We start from the raw sequence: 22,796 nt of genomic DNA, 5'->3' as shown, positions 1-22,796 counted from the left end.
TTCTAATGCTTTGATTCCATCTGAAATACACAGCTAAATCATTGAATACTTTTTACGACTTTAGATTGGTAAAAATGAGTTGTGGTATTGAATAGAAAGACGTAACTTTACAATTCAAATGGCCGATAATGTATGAATTCAGCATATTGCTAGATGTTTTGGATGTTGTCTAGGCCTATAGGATCACGAAAATAAATTTGACTGCAGCCAACCAGAGCGCACAAGGATAACACAGGCACCGAGAGGCGGGACAGACAGCAGAGTGACCAACCAGCATCTTCCCTGTCATGACTGACAGCCTACACCATCAACGAAGAGGTCACTAGAAAATGCATATCGTTCCTTCTTGTGGGAGAAGGCTATACAGGACTTTCCTGACTAGAAAATTGGAAGATTTTTAAATGGAAAGGAGCCGAGTTCATTTAATGAAGTGGAAAAAGTAGCCGGCTGACAAACCTGTTATCGGCTATTTAGCCAACCGGCGATGTACAAAGAAAACACATTATTATTATTTATTTTTAACCCTTTTTCTCCCCAATTTCGTGGTGTCCAATTGTTGTAGCAGCTACAATCTTGTCTCATCGCTACAACTCCCGTACGGCCTCGGGAGAGACGGAGGTTGAAAGTCGGGAGGTCCGACCGGGTGCGGCTTGGTTGGGTTGTGTATCGGAGGACATACACAACCCAACCAAGCCGCACCTGCTTCTTAACACAGCGCGCATCCAACCCGGAAGCCAGCCGCACCAATGTGTCGGAGGAAACACCGTGCACCTGGCAACCTTTGGTTAGTGCGCACTGCGCCCGGCCCGCCACAGGAGTCGCTGGTGCGCAATGAGACAAGGATATCCCTACCGGCCAAACCCTCCCTAACCCGGACGACGCTGGGCCAATTGTGCGTCGCCCCACGGACCTCCCGGTCGCGGCCGGTTACGACAGAGCCTGGGTGCGAACCCAGAGTCTTTGGTGGCACAGCTGGCGCTGCAGTACAGCGCCCTTAACCACTGCGCCACCCGGGAGGCCCATATTAGTCAATCCACTCATATCACAAATGGAGACATTAAGGACATAGTTGTCCACTACAGGGAGTAAGGAAATCCCATCCACTGTTGTGACGATCCATGCCAGGATTTATAAACCCACCCGGAGTTTGAGAGGAGCAACGTTCCTCTGTGTTCCACTCCACAGCTCCATCAGCAGGTCTCCGTAGCATTTAGCCATGTGACCTCGCATCCCGATGGGGTTGGTTCTGGACACACAAAAAACAAAGTCAGTAATGCTAGCCAACGAACTGTTCAACTTTTCACACACACACACACACACACACACACACACACACACACCTACCTGTTGAGTTCATAGAGGTGTCTTCCTGAGATGAAGTAGTCAGTGAGGGGCGTGGTGTTGCTCACACACTGGATACTAGAGTTCATAAAGCACGTGTTGCCTAGGTTACTGAGGCCCGTGGCACCCTTCTCCGTAGCAACTGGGGAGGGGGGTGGTAGACATGCACAGTATTAGGCTACAATATTTACACGTTTGCCAGGTTTTAGGGGAGAATCGGAGGGAGGTTAGAGATAAATATATCATCCTAAAATAGTAAAAGCTCTCAATAACTGCGTTGTAAACGTATGTACCTTTATGTCGGTCCATTTTACTGCTGTTGGCGATGAAGGACATCTCTTCTGGCCAGCTCATGTCTTTGTTCCGAACTAAAAACACACAAGATGAAGGTTTTTACACATCAATGACTTACAGTAGGAAGACCTGCAACTTTTATCTTCTCTTTTTTAAATCAGAAGCTTGCAGTCAGGTTTTTATTTTATTTTTTACATTTCAACACACTCAGCAGTCAGATAAAGTTTGAGTTAATTATAGAGTTCTTTGAACGTACCCTCGATAACTAAGTGTTGCTCGTCCTGAATCTTCAGGCCCTCCAGAGTGTGGTTCTCATCATCCAGGAGGGTCAGATAGTTCTGGGTGGGGGGAGGAGAACAGGGTCAGATAGTTCTGGGTGGGGGAGGAGAACAGGGTCAGATAGTTCTGGGTGGGGGAGGAGAGAACAGGGTTCGGATAGTTCTGTGGGAAGGAGGAGAACAGGGTTCGGATAGTTCTGGGTGGAGGAGGAGAACAGGGTCAGATAGTTCTGGGTGGAGGAGGAGAACAGGGTCAGATAGTTCTGGGTGGAGGAGGAGAACAGGGTCAGATAGTTCTGGGTGGAGGAGAACAGGGTCAGATAGTTCTAGGGGGAGGAGGAGAACAGGGTCAGATAGTTCTGGGGGAGGGGGAGAACAGGGTCAGGTAGTTCTGGGGGGAGGAGGAGAACAGGGTCAGATAGTTCTGGGGGGAGGAGGAGAACAGGGTCAGGTAGTTCTGGGGGAGGTTTGGATGAGGAGAGGTCAACATCCGCAAGTTTCTATTAATTTATATTTTCTCATGTCACCGCAATATCACTTATAATATAGTTGTGGACATGCGATAGTTGCACACCTCGCTGTTATAGAGCCACAGCCTCATGTCCTCGTCTTTGATGCGTAGCCTCCGAGACAGGTACAGGTGGATGTCCTTGATGGTGCCCACGCGGCTGAAACAGCCTGTATAGGCCAGGACACGCTTCAGAGGAGCGTTGGGGGAGGGCACGTTACCTGGAGGGGGAGGAGGAGGGAGAGGGAGGGAGGGGGAGGGAGAGAGGGGAGAGGGAGGATGGGAGGAGAGAGGGGGAGAGGGAGGGGGGGGGAGGAGAGAGGGGGGGAGGGGGGGGGAGAGGGGGAGGGGGAGAGGGAGGGAGGGGGAGGATGGGAGGAGAGAGGGGGAGAGGGAGGGGGAGGAGAGAGGGGGAGAGAGAGAGATAGAGAGAGAGAAAGGGGAGGAGGGGGCGAGAGGATGGGGGCGAGAGGAGGAGGGCGAGAGGATGGGGCGAGAGGATGGGGCGAGGGAGGTGAGAGAGGCAAGAGATATGAGAGGGGGTAGAGAGGCGAGGGGGTAGAGAGGCGAGGGGGGTAGAGAGGCGAGGGGGGGGAGGAGAGGCGAGGGGAGAGAGAGAGGCGGGGGGGGGGAACACTCGAGCCTTTAGTGGACTATCAGCTCCCAAAGTCTTGTAACACTCACACAGACGCGCACAGACGCGCACAGACGCACACAGACGCACACAGACGCACACAGACGCACACAGACGCACACAGACGCACACAGACGCACACAGACGCACACAGACGCACACAGACGCACACAGACGCACACAGACGCACACAGACTGAGTGTTAAATCAACACATTATTACAAGAGAGAAAGAATAGTTCAGCTCATGTAGGATTAGTTGTAAGGAAGCAGCAAGAAAGTGTGTTTGAGATTCGGTCATTTAATTAAGACTGATTCATTCAAATCAACTCATTAGCGACTCACAAGATTCAAATCTGATTTAATTAAGCCTGATTCACTAAAATCAACTCATTAGTGACTCACAAGATTCAAATCTGATTTAATTAAGACTGATTCACTAAAATCAACTCATTAGTGACTCACAAGATTCAAATCTGATTTAATTAAGACTGATTCACTAAAATCAACTCATTAGTGACTCACAAGATTCAAATCTGATTTAATTAAGACTGATTCACTAAAATCAACTCATTAGTGACTCACAAGATTCAAATCTGATTCAATCATAAGTCAACAAAAATCAATATTAGTTCAGTTAATAAACAATTAAAAACAAAAAATGGAACTGATTATTACCGATTTTAAAAGTATAGCCAAAAAAAAAAAAAAACCTAATATATGTGATTGATTGGTAATACTTTGCCAATACTATGAAAGCAAACAGAATGAATCAAAAGCTGTAAACAGGATAGTCTCCCAGCAGCACAGCCTTGCTCTTCGGTCAGTATGTCTGGGTCTAGTCATTCTATGGCACTTGCAACAAATGTGATCGTGGGTTTGATTCCCGCTGAGGCCCAAAATGTATGCTGCATGACTAAGTCGCTTTGGATAAAAGCATCTGCTAAATGGTATATTATATATGATTATTTATAAATGGAATACAGTATAATATTATATATGATTATTTATAAATGGAATACATTAGATTATATATAATTATTTATAAATGGAATACAGTATATTATATATGATTATTTATAAATGGAATACAGTATAATATTATTTCCATGCCTGGAGCCAAACTAACTCCTCTGGGCCAGATATCTGATAGCACCAGTCCGATTAGATCACCACTAACACCTCATAGTGTCTCTGTGCACCACACTAACACCTCATAGTGTCTCTGCAGCACCACTAACACCTCATAGTGTCTCTGCAGCACCACTAACACCTCATAGTGTTTCTGTGCACCACTCTAACGCCTCATAGCGTCTCTGTGCACCACTAACACCTCATAGTGTCTCTGTGCACCACACTAACACCTCATAGCGTCTCTGTGCACCACTCTAACACCTCATAGCGTCTCTGTGCACCACTAACGCCTCATAGTGTCTCTGTGCACCACTCTAACGCCTCATAGCGTCTCTGTGCACCACTCTAACGCCTCATAGCGTCTCTGCAGCACCACTCTAACGCCTCAGTGCCTCTGCTGCACCACTAACGCCTCATAGTGCCTCTACAGCACCACTGTAACGCCTCATAGTGCCTCTACAGCACCACTAACGCCTCATAGTGTCTCTGTGCACCACTCTAACACCTGAATTAAACACTGTCACCAATCTGTTAAAGTAGGCTAATTGGCTAGTACTGTCATCAGCTGTTAAAGTAGACTTATTGGCTAGCACTGTCACCAATCTGTTAAAGTAGGCTAATTGGCTAGTACTGTCATCAGCTGTTAAAGTAGGCTAATTGGCTAGTACTGTCACCAATCTGTTAAAGTAGACTTATTGGCTAGCACTGTCATCAGCTGTTGTTTACAGTTTCTGTTATGTCATCATTATTTTTCTATGTAGGCTTTACAGAGGGCGTGCCAAGCTTTATAGCACCACTGTTGTGACAACAAGGCTATGCTTACAGAAGAGTAAGAGTTAGGCTCTCAGGGTATTTTAGTACAGTCAGTGGGCACCATATCCACCCCCCTATGGACCATGACTCATCCTGCAGTCCATTCTAAGAACTTGATTAGGGGCCGGACCAGTCCATTTTAGGGGCATGATTAGGGGAAGGATCAGTCCATTATAACAGCATGATTAGGGGCCGGACCAGTCCATTTTAGGGGCATGATTAGGGGCCGGACCAGTCCATTTTAGGGGCATGATTAAGGGGAAAGATCAGTCCATTATAACAGCATGATTAGGGGCCGGACCAGTCCATTTTAGGGGCATGATTAGGGGCCGGACCAGTCCATTATAACAGCATGATTAGGGGCCGGACCAGTCCATTTTAGGGGCATGATTAGGGAAGGATCAGTCCATTATAACAGCATGATTAGGGGAAGGATCAGTTCCTTTTAGAGGCATGATTAGGGGCCGGACCAGTCCATTATAACAGCATGATTAGGGGCCGGACCAGTCCATTTTAGGGGCATGATTAGGGGCCGGACCAGTCCATTTTAGGGGCATGATTAAGGGGAAAGATCAGTCCATTATAACAGCATGATTAGGGGCCGGACCAGTCCATTTTAGGGGCATGATTAGGGGCCGGACCAGTCCATTATAACAGCATGATTAGGGGCCGGACCAGTCCATTTTAGGGGCATGATTAGGGAAGGATCAGTCCATTATAACAGCATGATTAGGGGAAGGATCAGTTCCTTTTAGAGGCATGATTAGGGGCCGGACCAGTCCATTATAACAGCATGATTAGGGGCCGGACCAGTCCATTTTAGGGGCATGATTAGGGGCCGGACCAGTCCATTATAACAGCATGATTAGGGGCCGGACCAGTCCATTTTAGGGGCATGATTAGGGGAAGGATCAGTCCATTATAACAGCATGATTAGGGGCCGGACCAGTCCATTTTAGGGGCATGATTAGGGGAAGGATCAGTCCATTATAACAGCATGATTAGGGGAAGGATCAGTCCATTATAACAGCATGATTAGGGGCCGGACCTGTCCATTTTAGGGGCATGATTAGGGGAAGGATCAGTCCATTATAACAGCATGATTAGGGGCCGGACCAGTCCATTATAACAGCATGATTAGGGGTGGACTACAGTAGTAGAAGCAGCGTTTGTTGGCTCCTAGCAGGCTGTCTCTCTTTCTTGCTGCAGGCTTACGTTACCTCTGGGGAGATGCTGGGGGAACATTCTCAGGCTGGTCATACCCATGTTAACCCAGATGTTGGACTGGGGGGTGCGTGTGGCGGGCTGCTGCCGCAGGAAGAGGAGGTAGCGTGGGAAGAGCTCCAGCTCAGCACGGCCTGTTTTCGTCTGCTGGATCACCTGGAAAAAGGGAGAGGAGGATGAGTACCTCCACCCAACCCAGTACCTCCACCCAACCCAGTACCTCCACCCAACCCAGTACCTCCACCCAACCCAGTATCTCCACCCACTGTTGTCAGACTGTATATTAACTCTAGCTCTTAAAATGGTTTCTCCAAAAATTATATATATATATTGTTTTCAATCTCATTTGAATATTTACATTTTCTACATGGAAAAACATTCTAATGTTTCAACTGTTCTGTATTCATGTCATGCATTACATGCTATTGATTTTAAATGATTATTTTGCAACTGTTTAGTAATTATTATGAATTATGTATTTCTTCAGTTTTATCTGTGAGTAAAAATAAATAAACTCGGAGGGCTGAGCCCTAATTTCAGGTATGCACACACACAACTGAAACTTTCACAAAAATCATCCACAATGGTGTGAAAATCTCTCAAGCTAGATCCAGACCTAGAGGTGACCATCAGTGGTTCAGTGATAGTGTGAGGGGAGGTTGTGTTGTGGTCCATCTATGGTTCAGTGGTTGTGTGAGGGGAGGTTGTGTTGTGGTCCATCTATGGTTCAGTGGTTGTGTTGTGGTCCATCTATAGTTCAGTGGTTGTGTGTGGGGAGGTTGTGTTGTGGTCCATCTATGGTTCAGTGGTTGTGTGAGGGGAGGTTATGGTCCATCTATGGTTCAGTGGTTGTTGTGGTCCATCTATGGTTCAGTGGTTGTGTTGTGGTCCATCTATGGTTCAGTGGTTGTGTGAGGAGAGGTTATGGTCCATCTATGGTTCAGTGGTTGTGTTGTGGTCCATCTGTGGTTCAGTGGTTGTGTTGTGGTCCATCTATGGTTCAGTGGTTGTGTTGAGGTTATGGTCCATCTGGTCCATCTGTGGTTCAGTGGTTGTGTGAGGGGAGGTTATGGTCCATCTATGGTTCAGTGGTTGTGTTGTGGTCCATCTATGGTTCAGTGGTTGTGTTGTGGTCCATCTATGGTTCAGTGGTTGTGTGAGGAGAGGTTATGGTCCATCTATGGTTCAGTGGTTGTGTGAGGGGAGGTTATGGTCCATCTATGGTTCAGTGGTTGTGTTGTGGTCCATCTGTGGTTCAGTGGTTGTGTGAGGAGAGGTTATGGTCCATCTATGGTTCAGTGGTTGTGTTGTGGTCCATCTGTGGTTCAGTGGTTGTGTTGTGGTCCATCTATGGTTCAGTGGTTGTGTGAGGAGAGGTTATGGTCCATCTATGATTCAGTGGTTGTGTGAGGGGAGGCTATGGTCCATACATACCGGTCGTGGCAGGCTGAGGTTGGCTCCATACCAGTGGAACAGCGCCCTCCACACCGGCTCTGGCACCGTCTCAAAGTCCCTGCCCGCCACCAGCTGTAGGGACTGTTTCAGCCGGCCTCCCTCCATGGTCAATGTGGGGGCCTGGGGAAACAGGAGAGAGACTGGGGAAACAGGAGAGAGACTGGGGGAGCAGGAGAGAGACTGGGGAAACGGGAGAGAGACTGGGGGAGAGAGACTGGGGGAAACGGGAGAGAGACTGGGGGAAACGGGAGAGAGACTGGGGGAAACGGGAGAGAGACTGGGGAAACGGGAGAGAGACTGGGGGAAACGGGAGAGAGACTGGGGGAAACGGGAGAGAGACTGGGGGAACCGGGAGAGAGACTGGGGAACCGGGAGAGAGACTGGGGGGGGGAACTGGGGGGAGAGAGACTGGGGGAAACGGGAGGGAGAGAGACTGGGGGAACCTGGGGGAGAGAGACTGGGGGAAACGGGGGGAACCGGGAGAGAGACTGGGGGAGCAGGAGAGAGACTGGGGAACGGGAGAGAGACTGGGGGGAGAGAGACTGGGGGAACCGGGAGAGAGGAGAGAGACTGGGGGAGCAGGAGAGAGACTGGGGGGGAGCAGGAGAGAGACTGGGGAGCCGGGGGAGACTGGGGGGGGGAGACTGGGGGAGGAGAGAGACTGGGGGAGCAGGAGAGAGACTGGGGGAGCAGGAGAGAGACTGGGGGAGGGGAGACAGAGCAGGAGAGAGACTGGGGGAGCAGGAGAAAGACTGGGGGAGCAGGAGAGAGACTGGGGGGGAGCAGGACTGGGAGACTGGGAGAAACAGGAGAGAGACTGGGAGAAACAGGAGAGAGACTGGGAGAAACAGGAGAGAGACTGGGAGAAACAGGAGAGAGACTGGGAGAAACAGGAGAGAGACTGGGAGAAACAGGAGAGAGACTGGGAGAAACAGGAGAGAGACTGGGAGAAACAGGAGAGAGACTGGGAGAAACAGGAGAGAGACTGGGAGAAACAGGAGAGAGACTGGGAGGAACAGGAGAGAGACTGGGGGAACAGTACACACACATTGCCCTCTCTACTCCTCCATTACTGATGGAGATACAGGCCATGCCTAACACCTGGCTGTATCGTCACAGGGCTGAGGGATAAGACCACATGGCTAGGAGGAAAAAGAGAGAGAGGCTGCCTAGACAGGCTCAGTGGGAGAGCTTGGATGGAATAACACTTCTCTGTGAACTTAATCAACAACTTGGGTGTTTGAAAATGGACTAGACAACATATTAGAAATAGCTGATGTAACCACTATATAATATAGGGGGCAAACACACACCTTCATGGGGTCTGTGTTGACCAGGGGCTGGTTGTCGATGGCTCCAGGCCTCTGAGCTGCCAGCTGGGACTGAGAGAGGGAGGGGATGTGGCCGTTGGCCCCAGAGAAACACTGGTTGTTGTCTGACACGTTGTGTTGCCGGGCAAAACAGATCTCTGTGGCTGAGGGGCCGGCCTGGGGGGTCACCACTGAGGAGGAGGAGGAGGAGGAAGGGGGTGACGGCATCAGAGGAACACTTTTCATTCAGATTAAGGTACCCCCTTTACATTCAGATTAAGGTACCCCCTTTACATTCAGATTAAGGTACCCCCTTTACATTCAGATTAAGGTACCCTTAGAGGGGTTGTAAATGGTTATAAGTAGTTTAGAAAGAGTAAATCATGAATTAATAAGTAGTTTATAAATAATGACTAAACGGTTATAACCCATAGTTTGAGGTTGTAACAGCACACACAGCGCTGCCTGGTGGTCTGGTCACTGACCTGTGCTTGGGGTCTCTGTGGCTTCAGAGGCGCTGGACACAGCATCAGGGGACCTCTCCTCTGAGGTGCTGGCTGGGCTGGGGACCCCCAGACCTTCACCTACCCCTGGCTCCAGGGGAGCAGGCTCGACGGTGGCAGAGGCCTGAGGATTCCTCAGAGAGGAGAGGATAGAGGGCTGATCCACCACGATGGACTTGCGGTCCTAGAGAGAGAGCGAGAGAGCAAGAGAGAGAGCGAGAGAGAGCGAGAGATAGAGAGATAGAGAGATAGAGAGAGAGAGATAGAGAGAGGAGAGAGAGGAGAGAGACAGAGAGAGAGAAGAGGAGGGTCAGTGATGATCATATTCTGCTCTTTAACTTAACAGTTAGGCTTACATTTAGGGTGCTTCACTTGGCACCCTATCCCCTATGTAGTGCACTACATTTGACCCATGGGGCCCTGGTGCTATTTGGGACGCTGCCTTGGACTTCCACTCACATATTTGACGTAGTCTTTCCAGAGCGTCCACCACTGGCTGGAGATGAGGAACCAGTTCTCCCCAGGATGAAGCCCATGTCTGCCCTCTCTGTCCAGCCACCCCCTGAACACACACACACACACCACACACACACACACACTAGAGTTCAAAGCTTTAAAGTGTAGAGGTGTAGTTCTTCAGAAGAAGGGGGATGTGAAAGGTGGATACCTTGACAGTTGTACAACACATTTAACCCCTCTGAATCAGGGAGGTGCGGGGGGCTGCCTTAATCGGCATCGGCGCCCGTTAACCCGAACAGTGGGTTAACGGCTTTGCTCAGGGGCAGAAGGACAGATTGTTGATGTGTATACCTGATGATTTGTCCCTCCTCTTCAGCAGTGGCAGGTCGAAGCCCAAGGACAATGTGACAGACCTGCAGAAACACAGACAGAGAGGCATGAAGAGAAAGCCCCAGGCCTGCAGAAACACAGACAGACAGAGGGGCATGAAGAGAAAGCCCCAGGCCTGCAGAAACACAGACAGACAGAGGGCCCCAGGCCTGCAGAAACACAGACAGAAGCCCCAGGCCTGCAGAAACACAGACAGACAGAGGGGCAGCCCCAGACAGAAACACAGACAGACAGAGGGGCATGAAGAGAAAGCCCCAGGCCTGCAGAAACACAGACAGACAGAGGGGCATGAAGAGAAAGCAAACTATAAACTGAGGGGGAAACATGGAAACAGACCTGGAACAAACCATCAAATGAGTGTGTGTGTGTGTGTGTGTGTGTGTGTGTGTGTGTGTGTGTGTGTGTGTGTGTGTGTGTGTGTGTGTGTGTGTGTGTTCGTTCTGACCTGGAACAGCAGGTTGAGGAACTCGTTGGCCAGAGCGCTGTTCACACTCCAGATCTGGTAGTCCTCCAGGGTCAGGTGACCCAGCTGTGTGTGAGGTTCAAAGGTTAAGTCAAAGGTTAGGGTCAAAGACAAGGGCTAAAATGTCAGTGGACAGCAGTAGCATTATGAGATAATTATCCAATCACGTTACAGACAAAAACAGCTATTATATCTCCTAGAAGAGTCTCACCTTGGTCGTGTCGTGCATCTTCAGGATTCCCTCCACTATGTCCGACACGTTGGTGAGCAGCTCCTGAAAACAGGATAATGAGAGTCAGAACTTAGGTAAGGTACTTATTCAAACCCAACCACCTCCATTACATTATCCATTTAGTCTGTATCCCAGCAGAACTTACAGGAAGTGGTGTCCGTGTCCAGCAGAACTTACAGGAAGTGGTGTCCAGCAGTACTTACAGGAAGTGGTGTTCAGCAGAACTTACAGGAAGTGGTGTCCGTGTCCAGCAGAACTTACAGGAAGTGGTGTCCAGCAGAACTTACAGGAAGTGGTGTCCGTGTCCAGCAGAACTTACAGGAAGTGGTGTCCAGCAGTACTTACAGGAAGTGGTGTCCGTGTCCAGCAGAACTTACAGGAAGTGGTGTCCAGCAGAACTTACAGGAAGTGGTGTTCAGCAGAACTTACAGGAAGTGGTGTCCAGCAGTACTTACAGGAAGTGGTGTCCAACAGTACTTACAGGAAGTGGTGTCCAACAGTACTTACAGGAAGTGGTGTCCAACAGTACTTACAGGAAGTGGTGTCCAGCAGTACTTACAGGAAGTGGTGTCCAACAGTACTTACAGGAAGTGGTGTCCAGCAGTACTTACAGGAAGTGGTGTCCAGCAGTACTTACAGGAAGTGGTGTCCAGCAGTACTTACAGGAAGTGGTGTCCAGCAGTACTTACAGGAAGTGGTGTCCAGCAGTACTTACAGGAAGTGGTGTCCAGCAGTACTTACAGGAAGTGGTGTCAAGCAGAACTTACAGGGAAGTGGTGTCCAGCAGTACTTACAGGGAGTGGTGTCCAGCAGTACTTACAGGGAGTGGTGTCCAGCAGTACTTACAGGGAGTGGTGTCCGTGTCCAGCAGTACTTACAGGAAGTGGTGTCCGTGTCCAGCAGAACTTACAGGAAGTGGTGTCCAACAGTACTTACAGGAAGTGGTGTCCAACAGTACTTACAGGAAGTGGTGTCCAGCAGTACTTACAGGAAGTGGTGTCCAACAGTACTTACAGGAAGTGGTGTCCAACAGTACTTACAGGAAGTGGTGTCCAACAGTACTTACAGGAAGTGTGTCTGTGCGATTGTCCTTCCAAACTTCCAGGAGTGCGGCTACCATCTCGTGGATTTCGTCTCGGGACAGAACCCCATCCCGGTCCACGTCAAACACTTTGAAACAAACTGGGGAAACACGAGAGAGAAAGAGAGGGTACATAAATACTCTTTAACATAACATTGTACTTTCTAACTACAGACTCCTCAAGCCGCAGTCGCTGTTCAAGCCGCAGTTATACCAAATACGCTGTGCCAGTCATCTGTATTCCTCCGTGTGATCTGCACCGAGCTACTTAGATAATTAACTGGAGTCTTGAGTTCCAATATCTGCTGCCATTTCCAAGCGTGAAAATGTAATTTCAAGGCCTGATGAGAATCTAGACGACAGGGTAGATTACATACTAATGACTATTCAGAGGCAGTTGACGATCGTAAAAAAGAAAAAAAGAAAATCAACCACATCTATGTTTTTACAACATAAGGAGATTGGGAAAAGCGCTGCAGCTTTTCCACTCAAGCGTACACACCATAATGTGTGAAAGGAAGCCTTAGGTTAGGAAATCACTACTCTTTACCTACGACAACAGATCACACAGCAGCTCTTACATTTCTGCCTCTCGGCGACGGGCCCCCGGCAACAGGCAGACAGGCCACAGGAGATCTCCTTAAAGTCGATGTGATTGTCCCGGTTCTCATCAAACGCATGAAACAAACCTGGAAAACAAGAGCAAAAAGACAAGTTAAACCATGTTCTACAAAATGGAGAAATAGTTTGGTATCAGATCTTTTGGGAACTCATTCACACCGTATCACAAGGATCACATTAATATTCATAAACATTGGGGACTGAAAAGAAAACATGGCCACTGGCCTGGCCTCCTGTTCAGGTCAGTGTTGACATCGTTGCCTTTGTAATCAAGTTAGCTTGCTATAGCTAACGTTAGCTGTTAACCTTGCGTGTTTGACAATGTAAGCTATAAGCAAATGTTTGCGTTAGCTAGCGCAAAGACAACTTTTCCCAAGGCCAGCCCAGCAGCTATCGCTCGGCCAAACCCCCATGTTTTCTTTTAACAACAACAACAATCCTCTTACGACACAAGCAGTGAGTCATAGTTCAAACGACAACATGGTTTTAACATTGAGAGACCATCGGAAGAGATTCTCATCTAAATGATCCACACACAATATATATACGCATACAAATTCTGGCATGTATACATGATTGTGTGTGTTAGAGTGTGTGTGTGTGTTAGTGTGTGTGTGTGTTAGTGTGTGTATTACTGTGTTTGAATGTCCATGGGTGACTGTCTATCTGGGGGAACCAGGTTTAACATAACATCTCCATAACATCCGGCTGGCATCAAAATAATACATCAGAAATATACCATACCTTCACTTAGCGAAGCGTGAATAGGAGGAGAAACCAGCGGGACAAAAGTTTCCAAGTCAAAGCGTCCGGTCCTGGACTGGGCTTTCAGCAGCCAATAGCGCTTCTCCAAGTCAATGATATCAGACTCTTCTACTGTGGGAGGAGAGAAGAAGAAGGAAATTCTTTTGAAAAAAAAAAAATGGCCACCAACCTAGAGTGTTTTTTGTTTGTTTGTAGATTCGCCCGAGCATCTTCTTATTGGAATAACCACAAAAAGTCACATGACCTAGCAGTGTTTAGTAAGGAAAGGAAACACAGACTTCAGTTCATATCAATATGGTGCTATAGTGGACTTTGTGAACTTGGATGGCGATATGGAGACGCATGCAGATGACGTCAACACGTTTCACGGTTCCATTCTGATGGACATATGGATTCAGTTTTGTTAACGAGCAGGACAGAGGATAGTAGTCTTGAGTAGTAGTCTCAAGTAGCTTGGTCCCAGATCTTGTAAGTAGCAAAATTTCAGTAACTTTCCCCAAGAGAAATCCTGGATTGAGGAGTCAAGATTTCCTGCTTATTCCCTGATTCCCGGAATCTTACAAAAATCGGGATTTCTAGAAAACCTGGGAATTCTGGTTACTGTAATTTTGCGACCCCATCTGTAAGTGATTTAGTCTATCCCGTTTAGTCTTGAGGTGAGACCATGAAGCAAACTCAAAAAGGCAGGGCCAAGGCTCACGAGGTGTACCAATATAGCTACTGTTAAGTATGAAACCTGCCAGCCAGCCCCAGGGTCAGAGATCCTGGGTTCATCCTCCCACTCTACCGCGTTAATCCACAGCTTTACACTGATAAGATTAGCCTACGGCTCGCTAGCTCATACTAGCCCAGGCTTCCCTTTCCACCCTACTGTCCCATGAGTCATCCCATACATGTCACTCAGACAGGTGTCAAAACACACATACACGAATTAAGATCGCATCCCTAATGGCAGCCTATTCCCTACATAGTGCACTACTAAATAGGGAGCCATTTGGGATGCGGACCAGGTCATATTCACTCTCTGACTGGAGAGGAGGCCATTACGGATTTCCACCACAAACCCAAGCTGGTTCTTAAATCTCACTGCTATGGCCGACATCCTAGTTTGCTGTCTGTGTTTATAAGACGGATTGGTCAATAAGACAGTGATGTCACTGGGGGATAATATCGCCAGCCTATAGCAGTGAGCTGCAGATTGGGATGTGTGGGTGGATTGAGAGGAGCTTTTCATCCCTCCCTCCCTCCTCTCCCTCCCTCCCTCAATCTTCTCCCACCCTCCTCTCCCTCCCTCATCTCCCTCCCTCCCTCTCCCACCATCCATCTTCTCCATCCATCCATCTTCTCCCTCCTTGTCCCTCTCCCCCTCCACCCTCTCTCCCTCCATCCATCCATCCTCTCCCTCCCTCCCTCTCCATCCATCCTATTCATCTCCCCCTTCCTCCCCCTCCATCCATCTTCTCTCCCCCTCCATCCATCCTCTCTTCCCCTCCAACCATCCGTTCTCCTGAGGTTTATTCCTGGAAGAGCCTAGCTCAACAGGGTCCAGTTGTCTCTGTGGAGAGAGTTATATTTGTGTGTGTGTGTGTGTGTGTGTGTGTGTGTGTGTGTGTGTGTGTGTGTTCAATCTGAAGACTGATGGAGAAAGAGAGAAGTGGAGAGGTCAAGAGGACTGATTGGAAACCAGTAAAACACCAACCACTTCAACGGTTCAATAACCTTTTGACTGCCGTTCAGTCCTTCCCTCCTCAGAGAAATGCTCCGAAACATCAGGTTTAAACAGAGAACACAACCTCACGTTGGTATATTATCTACCTCACTTGCTTTGGTAATGTTAACATATGTTTCCCAGGCCAATAAAGCCCCTTGAATAGAATAGAATATATATATATAGAGAGAGAGAGAGTTAGAGAGAGCGAGAGCTTGGGGGAAGTAATGGTGGATTAATATTGAGAAGCATGGTGTGGAATGGGGAGGTGTGTGTGGTGGGGCCCGCCCCTGACTGACTGAATGCCCCTTTAAGAGTAGAACAGCTAGACAATACTAAATCCTACAAACACACGTCACACACACACACACCCGTCACACACACACACACACATACACACACACGTCACACACACACACACCCGTCACACACACACACACCCGTCGTACACACACACACCCGTCGTACACACACACACACGTCGTACACACACACACGTCGTACACACACACACGTCGTACACACACACACGTCGTACACACACACACAAAACTTAAAAAATAGGTCATCTAACTGGTCTTTCAGAAACACGGACCACACCAATATAGTCAATGTATCAATCCCAAACGCTAAACGAACCTGAAAAAACACTATTTGTGTCGTGCTTACTGAACGCAAGCCAGCGTGGGCTAGCCTAGCAGTGAATAGGGCAGTGGTAAAGGCCTGGAAGGGACTAGCAAGGAAAGCAGAGCTGAGGGGGAATAAACACCTGCTCATCTTGTTGCTGTGTGTCATTAAATCAGGATGCTGCTCCAGCCTGCCTGACACTGATAATCTATAAAACTCATTACCTCTCCTATGGATCGGCTCCAGGACATGCCTCATCCCGTCACTAGCTAACTGACTGGCTGACTCCAGGACATGCCTCATCCCCTCGCTAGCTAGCTAACTGTCTGGCTGACTCCAGGACATGCCTCATCCCGTCACTAGCTCACTGACTGGCTGACTCCAGGACATGCCTCATCCCGTCACTAGCTAGCTAGCTAGCTAGCTAACTGGCTGACTCCAGGACATGCCTCATTCCATCACTAGCTAGCAAACTGGCTGGCTGACTCCAGGACATGCCTCATCCCATCACTAGCTAGCTAACTGGCTGGCTGACTCCAGGACATGCCTCATCCCATCACTAGCTAGCTCACTGACTGGCTGACTCCAGGACATGCCTCACCCCGTCACTAGCTAGCTAACTGAATGGCTCGCTGACTGACTAGCTGACTCCAGGACATGTTTCATCCCCTCGCAAGCTAGCTAACTGGCTGACTCCAGGACACTGAGCTAACTGGCTGACTCCAGGACATGTTTCATGCTAGCTAACTGGCTGACTCCAGGACATGTTTCATAGCTAGCCCGCTAGCTAGCTAACTGGCTGACTCCAGGACATGTTTCATCCCCTCGCTAGCTAACTAACTGGCTGACTCCAGGCATGTTTAAAGCTGGACTGGCTGACTCCAGGACATGTTTCATTTCATAGCTAACTGGCTGACTCCAGGACATGTTTCAGCTAGCTAGCTAACTGGCTGACTCCAGGACATGTTTCATCGCTAGCCTGACTGGCTGACTCCAGGACATGCTAGCTACTGACTGGCTGACTCCAGGACATGCCTCATTCACTCATAACCCTGGCTGACTCCAGGACAGCTAGCTAACTGACTGGCTGACTCCAGGACATGCCTCATCCCATCACTAGCTAGCTCACTGACTGGCTGACTCCAGGACATGCCTCATCCCCTCGCTAGCTAGCTAACTGGCTGGCTGACTCCAGGACATGCCTCATCCCATCACTAGCTAGCTCACTGACTGGCTGACTCCAGGACATGCCTCATCCCCTCGCTAGCTAGCTAACTGGCTGGCTGACTCCAGGACATGCCTCATCCCATCACTAGCTAACTAACTGACTGACTGGCTGACTCCAGGACATGCCTCATCCCATCACTAGCTAACTAACTGACTGACTGGCTGACTCCAGGACATGCCTCATCCCATCACTAGCTAACTAACTGACTGACTGACTGGCTGACTCCAGGACATGCCTCATCCCATCACTAGCTAACTAACTAACTGGCTGGCTGGCTGGCTGGCTGGCTGGCTGACTGGCTGACTGACTGGCTGACTGGCTGGCTGGCTGACTCCTAGACCTGTGATTCACTATTGTTCACTGCCGTTAAAAGTAATACACCATTGTAGAGAATAGGGTGCCATTTGGGACACAATTCCTAGCTTAGCACACTAGGTAAACCGCTAGGCTAAATGGCTAACATTCCATTTCAGGACAGGACTGTACCTGGCAGGTTGAGACGGATCTCTTTTAAAAATGTCTGGAGCTTGAGGTTTGAGTCTGACTAAAAATACAAGCCGACAGTTTTTTGTTCTCAAACAAGAGGCTACATCTCCATTACTGAGTCGCCTGGCATACAGAGATACATGATTGTCATTCTGCGCTTGGGTCTCGAAAAAAACAAGCCGCGCGAGCGAGTTCACACAAGACCTCCAAATATACACTTCCACAATCAGAAAGTGGGAAGAAAAGTGCTTCTTTGTGCTTTTACTTCCTGCACCAACCAACCACAACAGGAAGAAGGATTACACAGCAAGTACAAACCACTAACTCATTCCAACTATCGGTTCATTGTTAAAAATAATCATTTTTAAACACACACTAGTGTCAGTGTTGACCACGTCCTAGGCAGTCCTAAAATGGTACCTAATTCCCTATTTTTGGCCATAGCCCTATGGGTCCCGGTCAAAAGTAGTACACCTCATAGGGGATAGGGTGGCGCCCTGGGACGTGGCACTAGTCTAAAGGAGGTGCAGTGGTGTGCCCAGTACCCACCTAGAGGAGCGACTCGGTCAAAGTGACAACAGAGGTACCATACCATATTCCACCACACATGCCCTGGGACGTGGCACTAGTCTAAAGGAGGTGCAGTGGTGTGCCCAGTACCCACCTAGAGGAGCGACTCGGTCAAAGTGACAACAGAGGTACCATACCATATTCCACCACACATGCCCTGGGACGTGGCACTAGTCTAAAGGAGGTGCAGTGGTGCGCCCAGTACCCACCTAGAGGAGCGACTCGGTCAGAGTGACAACAGAGGTACCATACCATATTCCACCACACATGCCCTGGGACGTGCCGACAGGACTGGCGTGTACCATAGTAGACTCCACCGACCGACGGCTAACAGGCTCAGGGGAAGAAAAAACACCACATTAACTCATGCCATCCTGGTTCCAATCCAATGATTTTTTCAATAGTGTTCTAATACTATCCCAACCCGACAACAAGCCTGTCAGTCCTCCATGGCGTCTGGTGTGTGTGTCCGGTCGGTGACGGCGTCTTAGCCAAGAGTGAAGTATGTTTTAGAAAGTCCATGCACGGAGAAGGTGCTCGCCTTACGGCCGAAGAGTGCGCACACACACACACAAACACACCTGAACTCTCACACACACACACACACACACACACACACCTACATACACACCGCTCAGAGTTAAGAGGATCATCTGGGAGTGGGCAACAGCAGATTACGAGCTGTCTGCAGGTACTCTCCCGGATTGGCAGCAAAGATCTCTCCTGCTCTCTGATTGGTCTCAGGACAGGAAGCAGCTAATATCTTTGATTGGTCTTGGACACAGCTACATGTAAGAGCTTTCTTTCCAATAGGACAGAAAAAAGAAGGAGGGACATGAATGACAAAGAGAATGTGACACAGGGTGACAAATACCAACATAACATGAAATATACCGAACTAAAACAGTCAGGTAAATTATCTGTCTTTTTTTTGGGGAGATGCCATCACTTGTTGTTGTTGATGACTTTACTCAGATGAACACCATAGAAACCTTTCAGTAGCGCCAGTTTATGTACAGCGTGCGTACAGGGTAGTACTGGCGCTGTAGAGAGGAATACGGTAGCTGTCACTCACAGTGTGTGACTCCGGCCAGAGTCTGGTAGAAGGTGGGCGTGTCGCTGTCGTCTGTGAGGGTGACACACACGCCTCCGGAGAGCAGCCAACGGGAGAACGTGAACGCCTCCGTGTTCTGTAGGAGCCAGTTCTTAAAGCGCTCATAGTTGACTTTCTCCCCCTGAGACAAAACAAAACCAAAACGCATCAACAACTTGTTACCAAATCAAAAAAGGAGGTAGCGGGAGGAGACATGGTTGGGGAGACGGACAGGGATTAGCGTTTATATTATAGGTGTATCGTGGAAGTGTCATTGGTCAATAGAGTTACAAACAATGGTCATTAGTTACAACCAAATACAGAAGTGTACAAAACATTAGGAACACTTGCTCTTTTTCTAAGACCTGGACCACAGGTGTCAAACTCATTCCAAGGAAGGCCAAGTGTCTGTGGCTTTTCATTCCTCCTTTGTACTTGATTGATGAATTAAAAAGTTACTAATTAGTAAGGAACTCGCAACTAGGGCACGCCGGCAGTCATGACCTCAGTAAAATTCCACGTGACCGCTGAGTCACGGTCATCTCCTTTTATGCACACCAGACATGCGTTGGTAGTACCCAACTCGCTAACGATCAACGGGTCACTAATGGCCTGGTGATATTTGTCTCTGTAAACCACTCTGACATCAATGCAAATGCCAAAAACACTTAATCATTAAAAACAGTATGTGCTTTTTCAAATCTCACCTCACTGTGATTTGACGAAAGAAGCTCATTATAAAGAGGTTGAAAGTGAGTGTAACGTCGTTGTTTACGAATCTTAACGACGAAACGGACAGTGTTTTCTAAGGTGATGATTCATTTAAACATAAAAAAACCACACATGAATATTCGAGCTTATGCATAAAACTACAGAAAGTATTCACACCCCCTAAACTTTTACAAAATGTTGTCGTCTTACAGCTCCGAAAATGGATTACATTGAGATTTTTGTTGGTCACAGGCCTACACACAAGACCACATAATATCAAAGCAGACATATATATGTATAATACCAGTCAAAAGTTCAGACACACCTACTGATTCAAGGGTTTTTCTTTATTTTGTCCATTGTAGAAGAACAGTGAAGACATCAACACTAAGAAATAACACATATGGAATCATGTAGTAACCTTTAGTAGTGGTTCTTTGCAGCAATTCAACCATGAGGGCTGCAGGTAGTGGTTAGAGCGTTGGACTAGTAACCGAAAGGTTGCAAGATCGAATCCCCGAGCTCACAAGGTAAAAAAAATCTGTCGTTCCGCCCCTGAACAAGGCAGTTAACCCACTGTTCCTAGGCCGTCATTGTAAATAAGAATTTGTTCTTAACTGACTTGCCTCGTTAAATAAAAGGTCAAATAAAACATTCACACAGTCTCCACTGAACAGTTGATGTTAAGATGTGTCTGTTACTTGAACTCTGTGAAGCATTTATTTGGGTTGTAATTTCTGTGACTGGTAACTCTAACGAACTTATCCTCTTCCACAGAGGTAACTCTGTTTCTTCCTTTCCTGTGGCGGTCCTCACGAGAGACAGTTTCATCATAGCGCTTGATGGTTTTTGCAACTGCACTTGAAGAAATTTTCTAAGTTCTTGGGACATTTTCCAGATGGACTGACCTTCGTGGCTTGAAGTAATGATAGACTGTAATTTCTCTTTGCTTATTTGAGCTGTTCTTGCCATAATATGGACTCTTTTAACAAATAGGGCTATCTTCTGTATACCACCTCTACCTTGTCACAACACAACTGATTGGCTCAAATTGCCTTTCCTTAAGAAGGAAAGAAATTCCACAAATTAACTTTTAACAAGGCACACCTGTTAATTTAAATGAAATCCAGGTGACTACCTCATGAAGCTGGTTGAGAGAATGCCAATAATGTGCAACGCTGTCATCAAGGCAAAGGGTGGCTACTTTGAAGAATCTCAAATATATTTTGATTTGTTTAACATTTGTTTGGTTATGACATGATTCCATATGTGTTATTTCATAATTTGTCTTGACTATTACAATGTAGAAAATATTAAAAATAAAGAAAAACCCTGGATGAGTAGGTCCAAAATCTTGACTGGTACTGTGTGTGTGTGTGTGTGTGTGTGTGAATGTACATATACACACACCGTACCAGTCAAATTTGATATGTATATGAATAAATACACATTTGGACAATTTTTAAACATTTTAATTATTTAAATGATTTATTTATAATAAATAAGATGTATTTTAATTATTTATTCAAATTATTTAAAAAGAAATGCTGAAATGTCTCGAGTCAATAAGTATTCAACCCCTTTGTTATGACAAGAATAAATACGTTCAGGAGTGAACATTAGAAGTCACATAATCTGTTGCATGTGTGCAGTAACATTGTTTTATCATGAGTTTTGAATGACTACCTCATCTCCGTACCCCCTCACATACAGATCATTTTAAAGGTCCCGCAGTCAAAGACCAGGAAGGTTTTCCAATTTCTAGATGGGTATAAATAAAATTAAAAATAAACCATTTAACTTTTTTTTATTTAAATTTTACCTTTATTTAACCAGGCAAGTCAGTTAAGAACAAATTCTTATTTTCAATGACGGTCTAGGAACAGTGGGTTAACTGCCTGTTCAGGGGCTGAACGACAGATTTTGTACCTTGTCAGCTCGGGGATTTGAACTTACAACCTTTCGGTTACTAGTAAAAATGCTCTAACCACTAGGCTACCCTGCAGCAACATGTTGAAGTTATTCATTACACTTTGGATGGTGTATCAATACTACAAAGTGACTGGGTATCACCCAATCAGGCCAAAGGTAACATTAAAACAGAGTTTAATGGTTTGCGATAGGAGAAAACTGAGGATGGATCAACATTGTTGTGACTCCACAATAGTAACCTAATTGACAAAGTGAAAAGATGGAAACCTTAAACAGAATATAAATATTTAAAAACGTGGATCTTGTTCGCAACAAGACACGAAAGTAATACTGCAAAGAATGTGGTAAACAATTAACTTTTTGCCCTAAATACAAAGTGTTGTGTTTGGGGCATATCCAATACAACACATTACTGAGTACCACTCTCCATATGATCAAGCATAGTGGTGGCTGCATCATGTTATGGGTATGCTTGTAATCATTAAGGACTGGGGAGTTTTTCAGGATAATAAAGAAACAGAATGGAGCTAAGGACAGGCAAAATCCTAGAGGAAAACCTGGTTCAGTCTCCTTTCTACCAGATACTGGGAGATGAATTCACCTTTTATTAGGACAAAACACAAACCCAATTCTACATTTTATGCTTATCAAGAAGACAGTGAATGTTCCTGAGTGGCTGAGTTTTGACTGAAATCTACTTGAAAATCTATGTCAAGGCCTGAAAATGTCTCTAGCCATGATCAACAACCAATTTGACAGAGCTTGAAGAATTTTTTAAAGAATAAAATGGGCAAATGTTGCGCAATCTAGGTGTAGAAAGCTCTTAAGAGACTAACTTAGAAAGACTGTAATCACTGTCAAAGGTTTTGACTCAGGGGTATGTAATACTTATGTAAATGTGATATATATCTGTGTTTCACTTTCAATACATTTCCAA

At 47.0% G+C, this 22,796-nt stretch overlaps 1 protein-coding gene across 2 annotated transcripts in view; it reads right to left on the bottom strand.

Annotated features, from left to right (window-relative positions):
• usp32 (ubiquitin specific peptidase 32) overlaps window positions 1–22,796 on the bottom strand; it is a 92,475-nt gene that overhangs the window by 30,284 nt on the left and 39,395 nt on the right. Inside the window, exons 5-21 of one of the 2 annotated variants that reach the window (XM_042296491.1) lie at window positions 19,199–19,358; window positions 13,484–13,615; window positions 12,700–12,807; window positions 12,104–12,219; window positions 11,017–11,079; window positions 10,788–10,871; window positions 10,304–10,365; window positions 9,953–10,055; window positions 9,476–9,677; window positions 8,994–9,181; window positions 7,660–7,800; window positions 6,222–6,381; window positions 2,488–2,642; window positions 1,892–1,973; window positions 1,635–1,709; window positions 1,345–1,483; window positions 1,141–1,246 (exon numbers count right to left, since the gene is read on the bottom strand). In XM_042296491.1, coding sequence (XP_042152425.1) covers window positions 1,141–1,246; window positions 1,345–1,483; window positions 1,635–1,709; window positions 1,892–1,973; window positions 2,488–2,642; window positions 6,222–6,381; window positions 7,660–7,800; window positions 8,994–9,181; window positions 9,476–9,677; window positions 9,953–10,055; window positions 10,304–10,365; window positions 10,788–10,871; window positions 11,017–11,079; window positions 12,104–12,219; window positions 12,700–12,807; window positions 13,484–13,615; window positions 19,199–19,358 — 2,076 coding nt within the window. The remainder of the gene's footprint in view (window positions 1–1,140; window positions 1,247–1,344; window positions 1,484–1,634; window positions 1,710–1,891; window positions 1,974–2,487; window positions 2,643–6,221; window positions 6,382–7,659; window positions 7,801–8,993; window positions 9,182–9,475; window positions 9,678–9,952; window positions 10,056–10,303; window positions 10,366–10,787; window positions 10,872–11,016; window positions 11,080–12,103; window positions 12,220–12,699; window positions 12,808–13,483; window positions 13,616–19,198; window positions 19,359–22,796) is intronic. The other variant, XM_042296492.1, reaches the window with a different exon arrangement.

The sequence above is a fragment of the Oncorhynchus tshawytscha genome, linkage group LG13 (genome assembly GCF_018296145.1).
Source record: "Oncorhynchus tshawytscha isolate Ot180627B linkage group LG13, Otsh_v2.0, whole genome shotgun sequence".
Lineage (NCBI taxonomy): Eukaryota > Metazoa > Chordata > Actinopteri > Salmoniformes > Salmonidae > Oncorhynchus > Oncorhynchus tshawytscha.
The sequence above is the reverse complement of the archived record's forward strand: the minus strand, read 5'-3'. Positions and strand labels throughout refer to the sequence as shown.